This window comes from Abramis brama (genome assembly GCF_963993115.1).
Source record: "Abramis brama genome assembly, chromosome: 25".
NCBI lineage: Eukaryota > Metazoa > Chordata > Actinopteri > Cypriniformes > Leuciscidae > Abramis > Abramis brama.
This window is the reverse complement of record NC_139987.1, coordinates 21,203,750-21,225,864: the sequence shown is the minus strand read 5'-3', so window position 1 is coordinate 21,225,864 and position 22,115 is coordinate 21,203,750. Positions and strand designations below refer to the sequence as shown.

Genomic DNA, 22,115 nt, shown 5'->3' with positions numbered 1-22,115 from the left:
CCGCATGGCGCTCCAGATATGACGTGTCCTAGTGGGAGAAAGACAGTCAGCACTGTGGAGTCCATGCTGCACTCGTCAACTTTTGAACTTGAGCTTTCAAGTTTCATGTCAAGGATCAAGTATCATAACATATTTATGTTATTTTAATTATTAGATGACATTTCACGTACACGTTCATAATGTCAAGAAGGGAAAAAAGTATTTTCAAAAAAGTAGTTTCAAAGCAAAGTGTTTATTTAGGATAAACTTTGCTTTGTCTTGCAACAAAAAGTGACTTGAGTCGTCATGTATTGTGACTGATACATGAGATTAGAAAAGGAAAAACAAAAAACAATTAAAGTATATTATATACACTGAACAAAATTATAAACTCAACACTTTTGTTTTTGCCCCCATTTTTCATGAGCTGAACTCAAAGATCTAAGACTTTTTCTATGTACACAAAAGGCCTATTTCTCTCAAATATTGTTCACAAATCTGTCTAAATCTGTGTTAGTGAGCACTTCTCCTTTGCCGAGATAATCCATCCACCTCACAGGTGTGGCATATGATTAGACGGCATGATTACTGCACAGGTGTGCCTTAGGCTGGCCACTCTAAAATGTGCAGTTTTATCACACAGCACAATGCCACAGATGTCACAGGTTTTGAGGGAGTGTTGGTTTTGCCCGTGAATTGAATGTTCATTTCTCTACCATAAGCCGTCTCCAAAGGCATTTCAGAGAATTTGGCAGTACATCCAACTGGCCTCACAACCGCAGACCATGTGTAACCACACCAGCCCAGGACCTCCACATCCAGCATCTTCACCTCCAAGATCGTCTGAGACCAGCCACCCGGACAGCTGCTTCAACAATCGGTTTGCATAACCAAAGAATTTCTGCACAAACTGTCAGAAACCATCTCAGGGAAGCTCATCTGCATGCTCGTCATCCTCATCGGGGTCTCGACCTGACTGCAGTTCGTCGTCGTAACCGACTTGAGTGGGCAAATGCTCAAATGCAAGGCGTCTGGCACTTTGGAGAGGTGTTCTCTTCCCGGATGAATCCCGGTTTTCACTGTACAGGGCAGATGGCAGACAGTGTATATGGTGTCGTGTGGGTGAGCGGTTTGCTGATGTCAATGTCGTGGATCGAGTGGCCCATGGTGGCGGTGGGGTTATGGTATGGGCAGGCGTATGTTATGGACAACGAACACAGGTGCATTTTATTGATGGCATTTTGAGTCGCTTTTGATAGGAACATCTGCCAAATGCATAAACGTAAAATGTAAAATTACAAATCCACTCTAAACAAGTACTGTATACAGACCAAATTTATTGAAATAAATGTAATACTTTTACAAAATGTCACTCACAAATATCTGTCTGTAGGTGTAACACTATGGACTCCTGACAATAATTACAACCCTTTTTAAAATACACACCACCCTCCCCCCATAGATACAATGACATCAAAACGGGCGTTTAGCATGTGCTTCAGTTTCAAATGTTCGAAAACAGGTTTCAGGTACTGAACTCCAGGAACATACACCACCAGTAGATATCCACTTGACATGCCAGCATTCATCGGAAACTGGATCCATGATCATTTAAAGAACAGTTTCACATGTGTCACACAGTTTGGCAGTGTCACCTGACAGCAGCAGAGGAATAAAACTTGTGCATACTGTTGAAAATCATCCCCGAACCATTACAGACGACACTGGATCATGTTGACATGGTACTCCCAAAATAAAAACACATTATAAAAGAAGCGAAATAAAAAGCAGCTCCCTTTTGAGTTTTACATTATTACATTAGTAGAATATTTTAACCAAGAAACTAAATTCTGTCATCATTTATTCACTCTCATGTAATTCCAAATGTTGTTCTTCTGTGGAACACAAAACGTTTACACGGCTCTTTTTCATACAACAAAAAGAATATAGTGACTTGAGCAGCATGCACATTCTGCAAAATCTCTATTTATGTGTTCCACAGATAACAGAATACATGATGATATAATTTTTCTTTTTGGCTGAACTATTCCTTTAAGATGATGTCTAGTCAATAAAGTAATGAGCTTTAAAAAGTCTAGCAGATAACATTTTAGATCAAGAAACATCCTTTGCATAAAGATGCCTTTCAATTTGATCATTTTTCAGTCTAGTTCAGTTTTCAGTGCAGAAAAATGAACCACTGGGGGAAGTTGGGGCCCTTTCATTAACTTAAGCATGTCATAGAGCTTAGTGTTAACTGATAAACACATTATCATTTGTCTGGGCCACACAAGGCAGAAAAAGTCATTACACAAAATTAAAAAGAAGGCCATAAATAGATAAAATGAGTCGAGATAGAAACTACAGGGCCTAAAAGAAGAGGGTGGGCCAGTTCACAGGAAATGTGCATGCTGAGGTCTTTGTGCTGTCTCTACAAATCACCCAAATGGCACATCATGGGTACAAAAATAGTCCAAAAAAACAAAAAACAAAAATCACACAGAGAATCATGACCTTGTGTATCCAGTCTTGAACACCGGCCAATTACAATACTAACCTGTCCGATTCATCCCACAGAAAAACATCGACACACACTTTCAAATTCAGATGACGCAAACCTAATCGTTTTCCTATCCGCCCGACTCTCTCAACCCGAACAGAGTTAGGAATCCTAAAAGAGGTCACTGGGGGGGTAGAGGTCGCTGGCGCGTTGGTGACACGTGAGGTGAGGGCAGTTTCTCTGTGGACGTGGAGGTCGTGATGGAGCTCTGCATGTGAACCGTCTTGTGGAACAGTTTGTTACTGATGAGGACGACCAGGGAAAAGAGGCGGAGCTGGAAGTGGCTGCGACGTTGGAAAAAACAATGATGTAGAACATTAAAATCGCTGCTTTTTCATAAATAATATTCAAAACAAAAAAATGAAAATACTTACTAGAGTTTGACTGGGGTTTTTGCTTCATTAGCGCTGATGATGAAAAGCGGGAAGAGAATGGAGAACAAACAGCCGCTGGAGGAAAGAGTGCAAGATTCAGTTGAGGCACAGAAATGATACATTAAAAAAATTTTAGCAGAGGAAATCACTAGGGATATCTCAGAAATACAATAATAAAACAAAAAATTCAGACATTTGTCACACATGGTACATTTACACGATAACCAAAATTAAAAGCGGAAAAGTTTTTCCTTTGTGTTTTTCGCATACAAACGACAACATTGTCAAAACGATACCTGTTTACACGGACCTGCAAAAAACGACTAAAGTGCTGTATTCTGCTGCCTGGCCAGTAGTTGGCGATGTCACTTCGTAAAGGAAAAACTATAGGCCTATAGACTGAACACGTAATACGCATGTGCATGACGTCACAAATTCACATTTTTGTATTTTACATGGACACAATAACGGTATCATTTTCAAAAACTTCCCTTTAAAACCCATTTTCAAAAGTTTGTGTTTTCAGGCCCGCAAAACGGTGTTGTCTTGTAAATTAATGGCTAAAAAAACGCATAAAAAGTTCAGTTTTTAGTTGTCGTGTAAACAGCCCCATAGAATGGCAATAAAGAGTGGCTGAAAAAACTAAAATTAAAAAATAAAAAAATAAATAAAATAGAAAAATTTTAATAAAATAAAAACTATAAATAATTGAAGATAAATCATACAGCATTGAGAACCCCACCAGCAGAGTTAGTATTAATCACAATCAGAACAAAAGATGGTCAGGGTCAGAATGAGTTGAAATAAACTCTGATTGTACCTTATGATGTATGAAGAGGGCAGCGCAGTCAGTAGTGCCATGGGCAAACCAAAACCAAAATAATACGGCCAGTTTCTCTCAATGTTTGACAGCCTTTGGTGCATTTCAATCCCTTCAGAAGAGATTAAAAAAAAAATAATTCAATCAGGAAAAGTTTAGACAAAAAGCTGATCTGATGTAAGATTAGATGAGCAAGAGCTTACCATGATTAAACCAGCGATATTCAAAACAGTAAAGCGAGTAGAGCAAAGACATGTGCAGGAGACTGACCAGCTGACCAATGGCATCAATGGGGAAGAGACTCACAATCCATCCCTGAAAAAATAAAAAACAACAAGCGCAGGAGGCGTGTTTGAAAAAGGCAGAGAGAGAAAAATGAACAAGTTGAGTGAATCAAATCACCGATTTCAGCGACCTTCTACCTGTATGAGGAAGAGGGCCTGGAGCAGAAGATTGAAGAGCATGTCTGCAATGATCTTGCTGACACTGGGAAAAGGCTGAGCTTTACGTCCAGACACTTCAAACGCCAGATCAGCAATGTCCTGCCCAACAAAACATAACAAAACTCACAACTCTACATTTTAAATATTATAAAACATATATATATATATATATATATATTAATATTACAAAATATTTATATTTCAAATAAATGCTGTTTACAGAATTCTGTAAAGAAAAAGTATCACTTTTTACACAAAAATATTTTAAGAGACTTCTTTCAAAAACATTACAAAAACTTTTTTACGGTAACAGTGTGTGTGTATATATATATAGACCAGGGGTGTCCTCTGTCCTGCAGAGTTTAGCTCCAACTTGCCTCAACCCACTTATCTGGTAGTGTCTAGTATGCCGACTAGATTGTTGTTTTGCTCTAATAAACTGCTTGATTAAAAGAATTCTGATTTCTACACCATACAGGATCAAAACCATGTGTGAAAAACAGTCTCACCTGGAACCAAATGGCATTGACTATCTTGCTAAGCACAAAGAGAGGCAGAACCCAGAGAGCACTGAATACAGATGTCAGAATGAACTCCAGCCAGGACCACACATTACCATGCAGAGAAGGGTCACCTGAAAACACATCAGTAGAAGCATAAAAACAAAGAAATATCTGGAGTATTTGGCATGAAACTTCTATAAAGGAGGCGCGTACCTATGATTCTAGCAGTGATGGTCTGCAGCAGCGGGATAAACACTCGATAAAACAGGAACAGACTTAGCTGTGAGATAAAAGAAATTCGATTTTTATAAATATAATAGTGAAACACACAGATCAAACCATAGCTGACCAACAAGAGACAGAGAAACGTACCCAAAATACGCCTCCATTCCAGGCACAGCACTGGAAAATTCGACTTGCTAGTTTCGGTTCACTGTTAAAGGAAAAAGTGAAGAAACATTTTATCAGGACCTCTAGTATAAAGCTCAAAGTATACTTCAGCTGTCCACGTTCTGAAACGGTCCACTGTCGCATGACATAATTTTCATCATCGGGAGGGTCCATGTACAACAGCGAATGCGCTAGGTAAATGTTGAGACAGAAGAGTCCACTAAGAGGCGATATGTACAGTTGTGATGTACTGTGCGGTAGTCGGAGAAGAGTGCGTAAAAAGCGAAACAACAGTAAACAAAGCAGCATACTATAATTATTAGCATAAATTGTTTTGGTTATTGTTTTAAACTTTGCAGGCAATGGCAGATACGCTACTATTCCTATTCTTTTTTCTTCCCTCTGACATCTGTATAAAAAGCAATTGTACTGTACATGTGTCAAACAAATCCATCTGCGCTCATCCGCGGTTAAGTATACTTTGAAAGCTGTGCGGACATGACTGTGACTGAAAATGAAGTATATCCGGGCCTTTAGCATAGACTGACTAAAAGGGGTGAAATGGCACAATTACCTGTCCTGTTTTCGTTCCTCGCTCTGAGCCCGTCTCATCGCCAGGGCCCCGCACGTCCTGCGCCTCCTCTGCTCCTCCCTCTTCTGCTGAATACGAGCATCGAGCTTGGAAATGGTTCCAATGCCCAGGATGGAGTCCTTGATCCCCTGAAATGAAACAAAAAGATTGCCACTTAGATTGACGCAAACTTGTGTGAATGATGTTAAAAATCGATCGAATTATGTTATTTGATTATAAATATAATGAATACAGTAATATTGTGAGATATTATTACAGCTTGTAAAATGTAATTTATTCCTGTCTTGGCAAAGCTGAATTTTCAGCATTACTCCAGGCTTCAGTGTCACATGATCCTTCAGAAATCATTCTAATATGCTGATCAAGAAACATTTATGACTATTATCAATGTTGAAAACACTTGTGGAAACTGATTATTTTTACAGGATTTTTGATGAATAGGTTTATTTCATCTAAATATATTCTCAGTAATTAACATTTGTAATTATTTATTGAACTTTTTGAATTATTATTATATATTTTCTCAACTTTCTGTTTCTAAATATACATTAATTATTTATTTGATTATATTTGGAATGTAACGTTGTGAATTTTGTTCCGTGTTGTTGTACAGAACACCGCTGATCTTGATGTAAAGAAAAACCTTCTGTTTTGAAACAAATGCAAACTTATGATGTAGAAATCATTCAAGTCATGAGACATTAAATCATAACGTTTATCAGAAATAAAATTAGGTGCTGACCGTCGCAACATTGCGGAGAAACGCTCTGACACTGTCCGTCATCTCCACACCGGCTGCAGAGTCATCAACTGCAGGAGGGGCAGCCAGGGGCCAGGCAAGATCTCATGACAGGACGAGGACACGTCTGCAAACTGTACAGAGAAAAAGAACTCTTTATCGTTGTGGCTTCATATCATTTTCATCATGCTTTAATTTTAGTGTAAAACCTTTTTTGATCTACAAATTTGATCCAGCAGCTTTGAAAACAAACTGAAAAACAAAGTAAAAGAAAGCAATTAAATAAAGTTTCTTTAATTTTAATAGATGGAATTTAGAGGTCCACGTCTGAAATGACATGACATGTATGTTGAAAACATCCCCTAATAGAACTCTACGTGATCAAGGTCAAGGGTCACACATATCTACTAACAAACATGTTTTTGTAAGATATTTTGATTAGAACTAAAGCTGGGTGCAAAGAAAACTCTCCATATCTCTAAAAGACGTCTTGATATTTCAGGTCAAATTAGATTTATATAATTTTGATAATCAGAGAACGCTGTCACGAAGCAGTTTGATGGACCAGATTTCTAGTAAACAACAAAACCAGCAGCATTAGCCAGTAGATCATTAGCTGAGCAGCTAACTACAACAAAAAACAACATTATCTGACTATTAACGAACACGTATTACCATAGAAAACATATATGCATATCAATTCAGCACATCGTACCTCATGTGCCTATTTAGGCTAAAATCTTCTCTTCACCTGAAGCCTTGAAGTTTCACTCTCTGTTCTCAAGCTCTCAACAAAACAGCATCAGGCCAGTGCTGCTGCGCATGCGCGGGGCGATCTGACACATGATGGGATTTGTAGTTTTTAGACAGCTCTGGTTGACTGGAACTACACCGTAGATACCCAAGCGACGCTTTCTGTTTGGCATAAATGTCACTCCCTTTTAACGGAACTTGGCGGACACTTATTTATTGTATCATTATCATAGCTCTTAAATCAGAAAAGCATGGCTGTTTTCAGTATAAGAAACAATCACAGGAGGCGATTTGTTATTCTGTTATTGAGTCTCGCGTGCTTTATTATATACAGACATTTCAGGTAAGACAACATTTTATTCAAAACTTATCTTCGAAGGTAAAAAGTCTTTAATGTTTAAATTTAAATGTATATATATATATAATTCACTAGGTATATTCATCGCAGCATAAGCTGGGTGGTAATTATTTTCATAAATGGGAAAAATGTAGAAGTGTATGGGAACATGGGAACGGGTTTGTGGTGTATGGGTTTTTAACTTTTCTTTGTAACTGTGCTTCTTTACGAATTCCATCGTTTGTTTGTTTGTTTATGTGTGTATGTACTGTGTGTTAAATACTTTAATTATTAAAATGGCAATAATTAATTTCTAAATAAGTAGCTTCTTTATGAATTCCAACTTTCAATATTTTGTTTATTTGTTAAATGATTGAATTAATAAAATAATAATTTTATTAATTAATTTTATTTTCTCCATGTGTTTCTCTTGTGTGTCCAGAGGTCCGACAGGGAAGATAAGGATAAATCGATCAATGGGTCTGCGAGTAAACTCTTCCCAGTTCTCTCTGGGAGGAGAGCCGTTCCGTATTCTGGGTGGCTCTTTACACTACTTCCGCCTGCCCAGAGCCTACTGGGAGGACCGGATGGTGAAAATGAAAGCCTGTGGTCTCAACACTCTCACTGTGTAGGTTTGAAATTGGCAATCACAGTCTATGAACTGAGGAGAGTGCAATAATCAGACTGTGTTTATCTTGCAGTGATGTGCCATGGTCTCTCCATCAGCCAGAGAATGGAGAATTTCGCTTCCAGGGAGGCCTTGATATAGAGTAAGAATTCCCACATGTGAGAAAATCAGCATTATATGAGATCTGTATATTTTGATCCTGGAAGGTTCTCACCTCTATTTAATGCCTTGTTAGACTTACACTTAGTTAAACAAACATCTCAGAGAGCTCCTGTTGCCGGTCCTCTGACAATACCGTCGGTGTGCTGTTGTTAGGAGGGAATTTGTTCTCGTTCTTGTTTCATCCTGGTTCGTATCATTATCTGCACACCACTGGGAATACGTCATTAAAGTAGATCCAGGCTCTTCCATAGCAACAAAACTAAAGGATGAGAGCAATAACATTGCAAAATTTAGAGACCTTTTAAAATAAAGGCTGTAAATGGCATGATAGAAATTCAAGTCATGTGATCAAGTGGTTACAGAAAATGTTTTGTTCAATGCTTTAAATATTTAATGACACTAAATCATTTCTAAATCATTTACTGTGCTTCTTTATGATTTTCCCACTTTCGAGTATTACTAAGTATTTTATTATTATTATTATTATTTGTGTTAAATGCTTTCATTATTAAAATGACAATAATACATTTCTAAACAAATAAATGTGATTATTTATTGTTGCTATTTATTTTATTATTATTTATTTTTTAGCTATAATTCTCGGTTTGATCATTTTTAGGTATCTAATTAATTTTTTGCCCATCCAAATCAGAGCTTTCCTTCACTTGGCTGCAGAGGTGGGACTCTGGGTAATTTTACGACCGGGACCATACATAGGCTCTGACCTTGACCTTGGAGGCTTGCCCAGGTAATTTCTGCTGTTAAATAGAACAAAAATGGCTCTCCTGTAGCATAGCTTTTAAGTCGACTTCTGCAAATTCCAGAGAAAATGTGATTAAAGTTGTGAGGCAGCAAACAAAGGAAGTGTTTGATCAAATTGACATTATGTGCCACACTTTTTGGTAATGTGTGTCATGAGGGGGAATGAAAGAACTACCCTTAAGTTTGGCATTAACGAAACAAACCCTAAAGTATGTTGTTCCTGCCACAGATGTTTGACATAGAGCTACAGATACTGGGTCTTCACACTAAAAGAGAAATGTGTTACCATTTTTCACCACCCCAAACAAACCACTTCCTTCTACAGCTGGCTTTTGCGTGATAGAGAGATGCTGCTGAGAACCACTTACCCAGGATTCATAGCGGCTGTAAACGAGTACTTCGACAAGCTCATTCCGAAAGTGGTGCCTTTCCAGGTAGGATTCTTTTTAAAACACAAAAAGTACTCAAAAACATACTCTGAGTAATCTTTGCTGTTGGTTTATATGTTGTCAGTTCAAGAAAGGTGGGCCTATCATTGCCATTCAAGTGGAAAACAAATATGGATCATATGCAAAAGATGGAAACTACATGTCATTTATCAAAGAGGTACCAGTGAGACATTGTACACTTTTCCTTGATACTTATTAAAGTTTACAGACTGGCAGATTTTTTATATATATAATTTCTATCAGGCTCTCCAAGAAAGGGGCATCAGGGAAGTTCTCCTAACATCAGACGACCACGAGGGACTAAAATATGGTGGAATCAAAGGAGGTACAAACAGAACACAGCAGCTGAACTGAAAAATTATTTTTGCAGTTTGTGGTCAGTAAGATTTTTTTAGAATCAGATAAGGTCAGATAAGTCTCTTATGCTCACCGAGGCAGGAAAAAGCTGAATGTTCAGCAGCCATTACTCTTTGATCCTTCAGAAATCATTCTAATATGCTTATTTGCTGCGGAAGAAACATTTCTTATTATTACCAATGCTGAAAACTGCAAAGTATTTTTGTGGAAAATGTGATAGAAAGTTGAAAAGAACAGTATTTATCAACAGAAAGTTGAAAAGAGAAGTATTTATTTGAAACAAAAAATCATTGCTGAATAAAAGTATTGATTTCTTTATATATATATATATATATATATATATATAAAAAAAAAAAAAATCTTACTGAGCCCAAACTTTCAATGGTGTTAAAAAAATGCCTACTGTCACACATTCCTTCCTCCATCACAGCTTTAAGAACTCTGAATCTACAGAAAATGAATCATGATGACATCAAATATTTGGAAGCAGTCCAGGTAGATATTTCAGTGTCTTTTTTGTAGATGTAAGTATTAGATTAAATATTTTAAATGACTTTAAATGCATGAAGCCCAACAGTCCTGTGCTGGTGATGGAGCTCTGGACGGGAAGGTGTGATGGATGGGGCGGTTTACACCATAGTTTTCCTGCAGAGGGTAAGATGTTATCATATGGCTCTATCTATCTATCTATTAAAGTCCGCGTGAACCGGAAGTTGCAAACGACTTTTCTCCAGTGTTGTGACGTATTTCCCAGTGAAACGGAATATTGAACAGAGGGCAGGGTTTTACTCTAGCGCTCCTCCTCTCCATCTCTCGCTCATAACAGACTAACGGTTTGAGGGGAGTGGTTAAGCGTTTCCCAAACCAAGCCATCAAACCTACGTCATCAGAGAAGGAACGCCATTCCAGACCGGAAGTAACTTTTCAGACTTTGATTAAAGATTACGACGGCAAACAATTTTTTTCTGTGTATTAACTTGCACGGATTCATTTTTCACCACAAGACTAGTGGTGAAACTATATGCGCTAACAAAGTAAATAGGGTCAATTTTGATTTCAGTTGGACTTTAAAATAAGGGGTCTTTTGTATACCCGAATTTTCATTTAACATGAGGAATATGAAGGGCCAAAGCACTGATGTGAAATTTCTTTCTAATGTCAGACCTGATTGCCGTGGTGAGAGAGATACTGAGACGAGGAATGTCCATCAACCTGTACATGTTCTACGGAGGGACAAACTTCGGCTTTACGAATGGAGCGCTGGCCAACCCTTCTTACAAAGCTCTGGTCACAAGCTATGGTTTGTGTTCCTGTCATCTTAATGGTGATGGCATATGAAACTAGGATAGGAGAAAGTATTTAACATTAAAATTATATCAACTTTAAAGGGATAATGAAAATTCTGTCATCATTTGCTTACCCTCATCTTGTTTCAAACCTGTATGATTTTTGAAGAATGCTGGAGACTGTTGAATTCAGTTGCAAACATAACACTGATTCATTTCTCAAAATAGCTTCTTTTTATGTTTCACAGAAGAAAGAATGTCATACAGGTTTGGATCAACATGTGGGTGAGTAAATAATGACCATTTTTGGGTGAACTGATGATGTACTTCACAATATGGCCAGTGTGTGGAGCTATCAAACCTAGAGTACTAGCATTTCATCTAGAACTGAAAAAGCTGCAAAACACAGTGGCTGTGTTTAACTCCACGTTTAGACGTCAAGTAGACAGACCCTCTACTCATATGTACAACTTCAGGTAGATCCATAAACCACAATGCAACTCAATTGTGATGTTACAACAGCAACTTGCAGTGCTAACACTTAATTTCTACACAAGTGATCAAGGGGTTAGGGTATTCCATTTAAACCCATTGCAAGGGTACAGCCAGTAGTGGTCACTCGTGCTATGTAAGCAATGACGTACTGTACATCCGAGTGAACAAGATGGAAGGAAGTTAGCGAGGGAAGGACATAAAAAAAAGTGGAAATGCAGCCAGTGCTTGTATTTGAACAAAATTTTAACCACTTTTTTATTAAAGCCAAAACATTTTGATCACCCCATGGTGACTGGCTGCAGTGTACGTCATAAAGCCCGCCCTTTTCATTTAATCAAATGGGACACGAGCCAAACTAAAAAATCCAATTACACTTCAAATAATTTATTTCTAAAAATGGTATTTCTGGTATTTTATACAATGTTCAAATGTCCAATAAGTTTGGTTTTAGTTCATTATTGGATGCTTTAAAAATCTAGCATTGTGTTTAACACAAGCCTTTCTATCTTTCTTTTAGATTATGATGCTCCTCTGTCAGAAGCAGGAGATTACACACCTAAATACCATCTTCTCAGAGATCTTCTCAGCACTTTTAACAGTTTGTGATCCCTTCCTCTACTGACATATTTATGAATGAAACAGAATATTCAATGCAAAATAATTAAAGTGCCCCTATTATGCAATTTTAAAGCTTCCTAATTCTGTTTTGAGGTCTCGTACAATAGGTTTACAGCATCCAAGTTCATAAAACATGTATTTCAGTAATTCAGTGTCTGAAACCGTTCGATCAAGGATTCGGTCTCTCTAAACCCCTCCTCTCCAAGAGCCTGCTTTGCTCTGATTGGTCAGATGGCCCAGTCTGCTGTGATTGGTCTACCGCTTACAGCTCATGTTGGAAACCAAACACCCATTACCAAATTTGAATTTCAGCTTCCTCAGCACTTTTATGCACAGTGATATGAACAGTAACAGTTTTACCGTGTCAATTTGAGTCCTCGTCCTTTTGAAGTGCATGCAAAGTAGATTTGCTTTCCGCAGGACAGAAAACAACTCTTCCAGGCCTCTGCTACAACTACAGTGTTTGAGGGACGGTGAAAGTAGACGTTGTTCGCTGATAGCCAATAAAGAGATCTGGCATTATGCAAATTTGTTACAAACCTTCGTAGGATTGTGCAGGAAGTAAGACTGGAATTACGGACGATTAATTTCAGGCAGTTCAGAATCAGCTCTTTATCATAACTTTATTTGTCGTCCACTTTGATCTTTGATACTTTGCAGACCTTTTACATTCACAAATAGCTATATTACACACTACATGAAAGGTAATATCTGAAAAAGCATAACAGGGGCATTATGAGAGAAAGCCTTGATTTTATCCATTAGGATTTGATTGGATCATGGAAAGTGTACTAAGATATTACTGGTTAAAATTATTTTTCCCCTGCCCATCTGGCCTTTTTTCGAAAAGTTATTTCAGAGGAGAAAGTTACATTTTATTTTAGTAATAATATGCTCACATGTTCTGAGCCGTGTGCTCTTGTGCTCAGTTTCTGTGGTTCTCTTCAGATGAAATCCTCCCTGAGATGCCCGGTCTCCGCTGGAAAGAAGAATATGAGGCGGCTATTTTGTTTCAGCACCTCTCACTGTGGGACGCTCTGCCATACACACACAAGGTAAGAAGTCTAATTTACAGTGGAGAAATACTATCTCTGAGAAATGAATCTCAAAATCTTTTTCCGCTCAAGCCTTTCAAATCTCAGTTTCCTGTTAATATGGAGAATCTGCCTGTGAACAACGGTAATGGCCAGGCGTATGGATACACCCTCTATGAGACCACCATCACCAGAGGAGGCTCTTTAAAATCAGAACGCAACATCCAAGACAGAGCCATGGTTAGTGCTGATAAAACAGTCAAGCTGTGCTGTTGTGCATGCATATGCATCTGCTTTAATTCTATTTTAATCAGGATTTTTTCCCTAGGTTTTTGTGAACCAAAGTTTCATTGGCATATTTCACCACAGGAATTTAGAATTAGCTGTTCCTGATGAAAAGGTATGATCTTATTTCATTTTTTAAACTTTATATCTTATTTTTTTCTGGCAATATTTAGTCTCTTTTTTAAAATATTGTCTTATAATTGTATTAATAATATATATATTTATTCCATTTTCTATCTTATCTTAATTTTATCATAATTAGTAATATACTGTATATGTAACCCCTCCACCCGGGTCTCCGGCGTGAGAGTCAGGCGCTCTAACAAGGAGGCTAAAGACTGCAGCATCTAGCATCTGTCGCTAGAGCGCCTATTGAGATCAGAGGAGTGAGGTTTACTCGCACAGCAACTACTAGCTGGCCTCCGTTACATATACATATATACACTCACCGGCCACTTTAATAGGTACACCTGTTCTGCTGCTCATTAACACAAATATCTAATCAGCCAATCTCATGGCAGCAACTCAATGCATTTATGCCCGGCCGGTACACATTGGACGATTTTGGGCTGTCCCAGACGACAGATGACCAATCGTGGTGATTTCTGTAGTCATGGCTCCTAAACGGTGGTCCTGCGTTGCAGTGTGAGAGGTTCAAAAACGTTCTGACGGTCTTGCGAGCAAAGATAGCCTGCAATAGTTTTCTGACAGTGTCGGAAATTTAGCGTGGTCATCTCACTGTGTTTGCTTCTACTACCTAGGTCTACTTGTCTAGCCAATAAAATGCAACATGAAATGGCTTATTGATCAACGCGACATGGCGCTAAAACTTAAAACTACTTTCCTCAAGCTCCATTTAAAAAATTGTAATAGAGTACCTTTTGGATGTGTGACTGGTGGAATGGGAGATTCGCATCATGAATGTGCAGCCAACAAATCTGCAGCAACTGTATGATGCTACCGTGTCAATATGGGCCAAAATCTCTGAGGAATGTTTCCAGCATCTTGTTGAATCTATGCCATGAAGAATTAAAGCAGGGTCTAACCCGGTACTAGCAGGATGTACCTAATAAAGTGGCCGGTGAGTGTATATGAACATAAATAAACACTACCGTTCAAAAGTTTGGGTTCAGTAAGATTTATTTATTTATCTTCTTTCTTTTTTTTTAGAAAAAAATTAATACACAGCTTTTTAAACATTTTCTTGGTTATGTAAATGTTAAGGAAACATTCCATTTTATCATTCTGAAGACTGGAGATGCTAATTCAGCTTTGCCATCACTGAAATAAATACAATTTTAAATATATTCCAATTGAAAAGTTGTTTTAAATTGTAATCTATTACTTTTAATGAAATAAATGTCTTGACTAATTGGTTTTCTGTAGGAGAAACGCACTCTGAGTCTGCTGGTGGAGAACTGTGGCCGTGTGCATTACGGTAAAGACATGGATGGCCAGCGCAAAGGTACAGTACCATGTCTTTAAGTTTTTGCCAATCAGTGCTTTCTGTTTTAACATGTCACAACCTCTCAAACATTATAACCATCAGAATCAAAATCTGTTTTCAGGTATCGTTGGGGACATTTTATTAAATCATACGCCACTTAGAGACTTCACAATATATAGCCTGGATATGACTCCTGGCTTTATTGAAAGGTGAGTAAAATCTCACATGATGTGACAGGCCATAGAAGATTCGGGAAAAAAAAACTTCAAGAATCATCAGTGCTTTTCTTTCAGCTTGTACAGGGCACCTTGGAAGTCTGTCACTAACAAACCAAGCTTCCCAGGCTTTTTCCAGGGCAGGTTATTCGTGAATGGGTATCCCAGTGACACTTTCATGAAGCTGCCAGTGAGTGTAATGAATCTGGACAAGATTTGAACACTTAAATATGGTCAGAAATAATGCATTGATTATTATGTCCCCATGCAGGGTTGGAGTAAGGGTGTAGTCTTCGTCAATGGGCAAAACGTTGGACGGTACTGGGATGCTGGACCACAGCAAGCTCTGTTTCTACCAGGACCCTTCCTCAACAGTGGAATGAACCAAGTCAGTTTATATAAATTATTATTTATTTGGCTCCTAAGAACTGGTTGTTTTTTGCTTTTGTCTGAAGAATTACTGTAAATATCAGTCTTGAATCCATGTACAATTATTTAGAATCTTGAATAGAATGTTCAGAATTTGAGTGCTGGAATTAGGTTCACTGACAAGAAATAAACACAAAGTCTGAAAGATCTGTTGTTCTTTTATTGTTTTCCAACAGGTGATTGTGTTTGAAGAAGCAGAAGCGGATTTTAAAATTCATTTTGAAGACTCTCCTGATCTGGGAATGACAGTTGACATTTAATCAAGACACAGACATCAAAGACATGAACACTATCAAAGTGCCTGAACAACAAAACAACAAAATTTGAACAAAAAGTTGTCTCACTCTGTTGGATTGTTAAACAGTTATTAGAAACATTTTATTTGCATGGCTCTTTGCATTCCATGAACATTCAAAAGTTTTCATGAAAAAGTGCAGTCTTGCTGGGAACTGTATCATTTTCATCAAATGCTAAATTGTGTATATTTTTTTGTTCAAATGCAAACTTTTTTGTTGGACTGCCAGTTTTGATCATTTGTTAGCAAGAAATAAGCTAGATTGTACTTTTTTTTATTGTCTCTTTGGCCGTTTACAAGCTGACATTAGTTATATTAGTGCAGTTTAATTTGATTTTTTTTTTATATATATATATTTTTTAATGAAAACTTGAATTTTGCACTGGCCGTTAAGGCAACAGGAAGTCAAGTTACCGATTTTTCTTTCAACAATTTCCACAGGCACCCAATTGTTTACATTAGTGCATTTATTCCAGCATTATCATGTTTTCCCATTTTGCAATTCAAACTCAAATCATATCTAGGGTCAGAATAGGACAGAGATTTGGGAGTGTGACTCTTTTTTGAGAGACATCCATCAATCACCGTTCACAACCCTGTATCATCATAGCAATGCTTAAACAAAAACTTAGAACATGTTTGCATCATTGCAAATACTTTTTCCATCCAAACTGTATCTGAACTCCCAAATCAAATCAGTAAAGCTCTGTTAGAATGTAAGTTTTCCAGAGCGTTTTTCTGTAAGTTGTTACAGACACACTTGCAGTCAGTGTATCGTCATTCACAGTAAGAATCAATGATACTACAATTGCATAGCTTTTGGTTGTTAAACCACTGAGATTTAAATTCCTGAAGAAATAGGATAACCTTTCACAGGTGAGAATGTGTTGGTTTGTGTTTTTATATGTATTAATTCAATATTACAAGTTTTTATACTATGGCTCACGCCTTCATCTTGTAGTATTGTGTTAGTTCAGCAAAATCCTCTGCTGAAATATATTGCTGATATAGATATTCACACACGCATCGAACTACGGTTGCATACACTTAGTCAACTTTCTCGAGTGTTCACGGACTGGTGTATTGTCCACTCCAATATGCCGGATGGCTTACATATAGCGGGCCATAAAAACAGCCACTAATGAGGTATCTATGCATCTATATTTATACATCTATAGTTCCAACATTACTCTTGACTCTTTACATTTCCTTTAAATTTATTTAGTGAGAGTGTCTTATTCAAATACTGGAGCTTCTGGAGCAAATACTTTGACAAGGGGACAGTTTAAATTCAGTGCACGGAATAATACTTTCTTGCTGTCGGTCCAGTTGACAGGATACTTAAGTATTAAAAACAGCATGACAACAGTTCATCATACTTCCACGCTGGCATTTGTGAATCCCTTTTCCCCTTCATTCACAAGTAAGGGACTTTCTGTCCGGGTGTGCCAAACCAGTACCTGAAACCAGAACCAATTTTTCTTTTACAAACCTTGTAATTTCCAAAAACAAAAGAGGAACTGAAATGATTTGGAAAAGTTATGAAGATTCAGGTTTAGGACTCGACTCACCTTTGTGCAGTTGGAGGCTTTGGGTTCCAGGTCACTGAGAGTGATCAAATCCTGTAGCAAACTACTCTCCTGGTATCCACCTTTTACCCCTTTTAACTTAAAGTAGGCTTGAGGTTTGCTGAAGATGAGCTGAAGGTTTACTGCAAACCCAGCCATGTCGATGGCGAAAGGTCGATGAGGGTCAAACACCGTCCTCCAGCCGAACACTTTGCCTTGAGAGTTGATTTGGGGGGACTCGTACCGGAGACCTCCGACGAAAGCGACCGGCCATACAGATGCTTTACGAGTCCAACGCATCTGTGGCACAAAGAGGATGGAATAGGGAATATGAAAGGACACAAACTATGATGAACAGCAGATCATATGTACTGCACCTCCTCAAACAGCTCCAAGCTGTAAGTGTTGTCATCATCTGCAAAATACACGACTCCTTTATGACCCGAGCTGGGGTTGATGTTCTCCCTCAGCCAGCGTAGAGCCAGGTTCCTCTGCATGGTGCCACTAGGAATATGTTCATTTGTGGGCTCCTTCAGTTCTGTTAGATTCTGAGGCGTCTCTATGTTCAAGTGGGTGTAATTCAGTCCAGTGTTCTCCAGCAGTCTGGACACCAGCGCCGTCCTCTCCGCCGCGTCCTCCACCACTAGCCAGTGAAGGTTGGGGACGTGTAGGAGAGTGTTGGTGAGGCGGGTCAACTCTGCCTTCTGGACAGGCCTCCTGTAGGTTGGAGTTATTACGTGAAGAGTCGGCAATGCATCAGACCAGGGTGGAGAGTGGTGAACTTTACTGACCCCAGTTCTGTTATCTGTCCATCAAAAAGAGTTTGGAGTAGGGACGCACAATATACCGGTACCACATTATCAGCTGATGGATCTTTTTTAATTTATCATTTTTGGTGGATCTTGATTGTGCATTTTTTTTAATTTGTAGTGCATTCAGTGTCATGGTACACAGAGAGCTTTAAGTTATTGCACAATAGTGATGTGGCATTTTATAACAAGCTTGTCAACAACAAAAAAGGTGATCACCCTTTCATTCATTCACTCAATAAATGCACTAACCCATGTCAAGAAGTGAACAAAATTGAGTATCACTTGCAAATTCCAGGTAGTGGTAAGCCCATTGACAAAAAATTAAATAAAAAATACGTTTCATAACGGTATCGCACAAATGTTTGTGAGTTAATCTGTTAAATGCGACCACGTCGCTACTATCGTAACGCCAACGTCATCCACAAAGCCTGTTATTAAACACCAGCACTATGACAGGATGAGCCACAACATCTAATGGCATCTGCTGTGGCACCAAAACGTAAGATTACACACCACTAAATTCCTAAATTGTAGCATTTAAAACGTAAGAATGATCTTTATTAGTATTTACCCCTCGGAACTGGAGGCAACGGGTTACCACCACGCTGGACCCAAAGCGTGAGGAGTAAAGTCCATGTTAACAGAACAAAAACGAACTCCAGTAGGACGTCCTTCGTCCTCGGCATATTTTACTTTGTCATAAAAGTGTCTCCTTGCTTGGGGCTTGGTATTAATCGAATTTAGGCTTCCACCGATTATGAAAACAGGATAATTGAGATAAAACGATTATTGTTCCGCATTCCGTTGAAAAAAAATTCTGAGGTTGAATTAGAATTTAATTGGGTTAATTAACTCACACAAAGGTATAATAACCTACCCATATGGGATTAATCAGACGAAAACAATAGGCACAATTGCAGCTGCACAAAATGACGTGAACGCACAAGTAAACTTTATCTTAAATCATGTTGCTAATATGCTCTTTCCCTATTAAAACTCGGGCAATTTTTAACTAAATTAGTTCACAATGTTCTACAGTAAAAGTGTTCTGTTGCAACTTCCCATTATTTCAGCAGTTCAGGTTTTCACAACTTTTAACACGTTTAAATTAATTTAATAGGCTATAGGGTACAACCCCTTTTCCAGAAAAGTTGGGACATTTTGTAAAATAGCAACAATAAAATCAAGAATCCGTGATTTGTTCATTATTTTATTTAACAGACAAAAGTACAAAGAAAAGATTTGTAATGTGTTCACTTACCAACTTAATGGTATTTTGTTAATATAAACACATTTTTATTTTGATGGCTGCAACACACTCCAGAAAAGTTGGGACATAAGTATGTTTACCACTGTGTCGTATCACCTTTCCTTTTAATTAGGCTACACCTTTTATTCATTTGAGAATTGAGGATACTAATTGTTGCCCAATCTCACCTGATTCAGGACAGCTGCTCAGCAGTCTGTGATCGTCGTTGTCTGATTCTCCTTTTCATAATGGGCCGAGAGAGATCTGGGGCCGTATTCACAAAACATCTTAAGGCTAAAAGTAGCTCCTAACTTGCCAATTTAGGAGAAACTCTTAAAAATACTGGGTGTGTCAGTCCTAATTTTAGGACTCCTACATTTTTGCTCTAAGAGTATTTCAGAAAGCATTTTAGCGCTAAAACCAGCTCCTTAATCTGGGAAAAGTTAGGGGTAGTCAAGAGGACTCATAAGTCACTAAAACCAATTAACAAACAATCCTAAAATGGCTTTTTCCTGAGTAATCTGCCCCAAAGACACTGTACTCCATTGAGGCAATAGGCGATAGAGCCTTGGGAGCAATGACATAACATAAAAAGGTCAATTTATGTACAGGCGAAATGTATTGAATGATGGAGAATAAAACATTGTGGCCAAGTTGAAAATAATGTCCCATTGTCTGCACGATAGCCTTGAGGGCAGCTCGGGTGAGCCGAGTTCAGTTCCGGCTCGTGGCCCTTTCCTGATCCCGTCCCCCTTTTCTCTCTTCCACTTGGCTTTCTGTCACTGTCCTATCATAATAAAAAGGCAAAAACACCAAAAATAATTCTTTAATAAATAAATAATGCCCGATTACCTGAGGCAGTTGTGTTCACGAGTTCACACTCACAAATGATAGAATAGAGTAAAAGAGTAAAATAAGCGTATTTGGCGTGCCGTCGGAGGGGATTAAGGGCTCAGAGCTCAGAATTTAGCCCAAATCCAGAGTATTTCCCTGTGTCCCTGGCTGGGAAAAGGAACCAGCCGAGAGTGAGGAGTCGGGGTGGCGGAGGGATGCAGAAAATTTGTTGAGGTAACTAGGTGAGTTGGCTGTGTATATGCCTCCTCTCGAACTGATTAGATAGACCATTGGAATGTGCTTTCCCGAACTTTGTTTAAAAAACATAATTTGTCTCTTGAATTCTGCAATCTCTCGAGATGCAGACATGTAAGAGGCTGACAATTAGCTGAACATATACTTGTTTAATAGTGACCCTTAGCCTACTTTTTAAAATCTTTATTTGAATATGGCAACATAATACCTCGTTCTACAATATTTCAATGATTAAATCACTGACAGAGACCCCTCATCAGCTGTGTGCATATAGTTAGTAAGCGTGTTGACATCATCCATAGCAACGACGTCAACCCCACCCTTTTTCTTAGCTTAAGACTTCACTCTATTCCTTAGTAAAAGTTGGTCTGATCAGCTTTGTGAATATAGGTTTTAAGAAAAAACTCTTAACTAAGAACTTTTACTGCTATTTAGGAGAACTCTTAGTGGTAAGATAAAAGGTTTTGTGAATACGTCCCCTGGACTGCAGGCAGGCCAGTCAAGCACATCCCTTCTACGGTGTAGTGTATCTAGAAACCACTCTGTTGTGAGGCCTGGCATTGTCTTACTTCCCAGGAAAGATGTCATCTTGATGGCAGTAGGCCTATATGTCTGTACAATCCCAATACACACCTCTACATCACTGATGCACTCCCATACATTGACAGATGTTTGCTTTTGCACCTGTCGCTAATGAAAGTCTGGATGGTCCCTTTCGTCTTTGGGACTGAGAAATCAATGTCCATTTTTTTCCAAAAAACAAGCTCAAACATGGTGTTAAGTGAAAACAGTTTGCAAAATACTCCCAAGCCAATGTAGCTATTTAACACAGTAGCATGCGTTCTAGAAGTAGGGCTAGAAGGTCATGCACATTCAACAGGGGTTTCCTGCCTTGCCTTGCATAACCTGGGATTTCTCTGGATTTCCTGAATCTTTTCACAATATTATGTATGGTAGATGGTGAAAGACTTTAATACTTTGCAATCTTGCATTCAGAAATGTGGTTTTTGAACTGTTTGACAATTCTCTCATGAAATTTGCTCCTTATACCCAAACACAGTCCCCTCACCTATTACCAATTCACCTGCTAATTGTGGACTGTTTCAAAACAGTTTAACTTGGATATCCTGTAATCTTTTCACTTTTATTTTACCTCTGTCCCAACTTTTTTGGAGTGTGTTGCAGCCATCAAAATCAAAATTTCTTTATATTTACAAAATACAATTAATTTGGCCAGTGAAAACATTGAATTTTTTTCTTTTTCTTGTACTTTTGTTAGTTAAATAAAGTTAAGAAAATTTAAAAAAATCTCTTCAGGAATTGTGGTTGTAGTATAAAATGTGTGAGTATTTTGGTTTAATTAATTTTGTTTAATGTTAATTCTTGTCAACTACAATGCCGTTGAATGGTATTCTATGCCATTTTAGTCAAGAATAAAACTAAAC

The 22,115-nt window shown here is 38.1% G+C and overlaps 3 protein-coding genes across 4 annotated transcripts; 1 reads left to right on the top strand and 2 right to left on the bottom strand.

The window, feature by feature from the left end:
- Positions 1-1,296: 1,296 nt before the first annotated feature.
- On the bottom strand, positions 1,297-7,237 carry ei24 (EI24 autophagy associated transmembrane protein). Of its 2 annotated transcripts, none has more exons than XM_084105045.1 (11): positions 7,116-7,237; positions 6,404-6,534; positions 5,644-5,789; positions 5,052-5,112; positions 4,893-4,959; positions 4,686-4,810; positions 4,156-4,275; positions 3,937-4,048; positions 3,734-3,845; positions 2,914-2,988; positions 1,297-2,823 (listed from the first exon to the last, which is right to left on the bottom strand). In XM_084105045.1, exons 2-11 carry the CDS (start codon positions 6,443-6,445, stop codon positions 2,661-2,663), a joined length of 1,023 nt encoding a protein of 340 aa, XP_083961171.1. In that variant the 5' UTR covers positions 6,446-6,534; positions 7,116-7,237; the 3' UTR covers positions 1,297-2,660. The 2 variants fall into 2 exon arrangements, with proteins under 2 accessions (XP_083961171.1, XP_083961172.1); XM_084105046.1 differs by having other exon boundaries at positions 7,152-7,229.
- A 92-nt stretch (positions 7,238-7,329) lies between these two features.
- LOC311076558 (beta-galactosidase-1-like protein 2) lies at positions 7,330-16,892 on the top strand. Its single transcript, XM_084104887.1, has 19 exons — positions 7,330-7,496; positions 7,933-8,118; positions 8,192-8,260; positions 8,933-9,028; positions 9,368-9,476; positions 9,556-9,648; positions 9,735-9,816; positions 10,279-10,343; positions 10,418-10,502; positions 11,011-11,148; positions 12,147-12,227; positions 13,196-13,302; positions 13,375-13,521; positions 13,610-13,681; positions 14,953-15,031; positions 15,135-15,222; positions 15,307-15,418; positions 15,500-15,616; positions 15,834-16,892. The coding sequence occupies exons 1-19, from the start codon at positions 7,405-7,407 to the stop codon at positions 15,915-15,917; spliced, it is 1,902 nt and encodes a 633-aa protein (XP_083961013.1). The 5' UTR covers positions 7,330-7,404; the 3' UTR covers positions 15,918-16,892.
- Positions 16,287-21,943, bottom strand: LOC311076561 (galactosylgalactosylxylosylprotein 3-beta-glucuronosyltransferase 1-like). Its single transcript, XM_084104896.1, has 4 exons — positions 18,904-21,943; positions 17,898-18,325; positions 17,524-17,820; positions 16,287-17,412 (listed from the first exon to the last, which is right to left on the bottom strand). Exons 1-4 carry the CDS (start codon positions 19,016-19,018, stop codon positions 17,326-17,328), a joined length of 927 nt encoding a protein of 308 aa, XP_083961022.1. The 5' UTR covers positions 19,019-21,943; the 3' UTR covers positions 16,287-17,325.
- Between the last annotated feature and the right edge of the window lie 172 nt (positions 21,944-22,115).

Coding starts and splice junctions, on each gene's coding strand:
- ei24 (XM_084105045.1), bottom strand. CDS start 6,445: ATGACGGACAGTGTCAGAGCGTTTCTCCGCAATGTTGCGACG. Junction 4,811..4,892: donor CATCACTGCTAGAATCATAG/GTACGCGCCTCC, acceptor ATGTGTTTTCAG/GTGACCCTTCTCTGCATGGT. Junction 2,824..2,913: donor AAAACCCCAGTCAAACTCTA/GTAAGTATTTTC, acceptor CCAACGTCGCAG/CCACTTCCAGCTCCGCCTCT.
- LOC311076558 (XM_084104887.1), top strand. CDS start 7,405: ATGGCTGTTTTCAGTATAAGAAACAATCACAGGAGGCGATTTGTTATT. Junction 8,119..8,191: donor GGTCTCAACACTCTCACTGT/GTAGGTTTGAAA, acceptor TTTATCTTGCAG/TGATGTGCCATGGTCTCTCC. Junction 9,477..9,555: donor CGAAAGTGGTGCCTTTCCAG/GTAGGATTCTTT, acceptor ATATGTTGTCAG/TTCAAGAAAGGTGGGCCTAT.
- LOC311076561 (XM_084104896.1), bottom strand. CDS start 19,018: ATGCCGAGGACGAAGGACGTCCTACTGGAGTTCGTTTTTGTTCTGTTA. Junction 17,821..17,897: donor GCTTGGAGCTGTTTGAGGAG/GTGCAGTACATA, acceptor TTTGTGCCACAG/ATGCGTTGGACTCGTAAAGC. Junction 17,413..17,523: donor AAGCCTCCAACTGCACAAAG/GTGAGTCGAGTC, acceptor TTCTGGTTTCAG/GTACTGGTTTGGCACACCCG.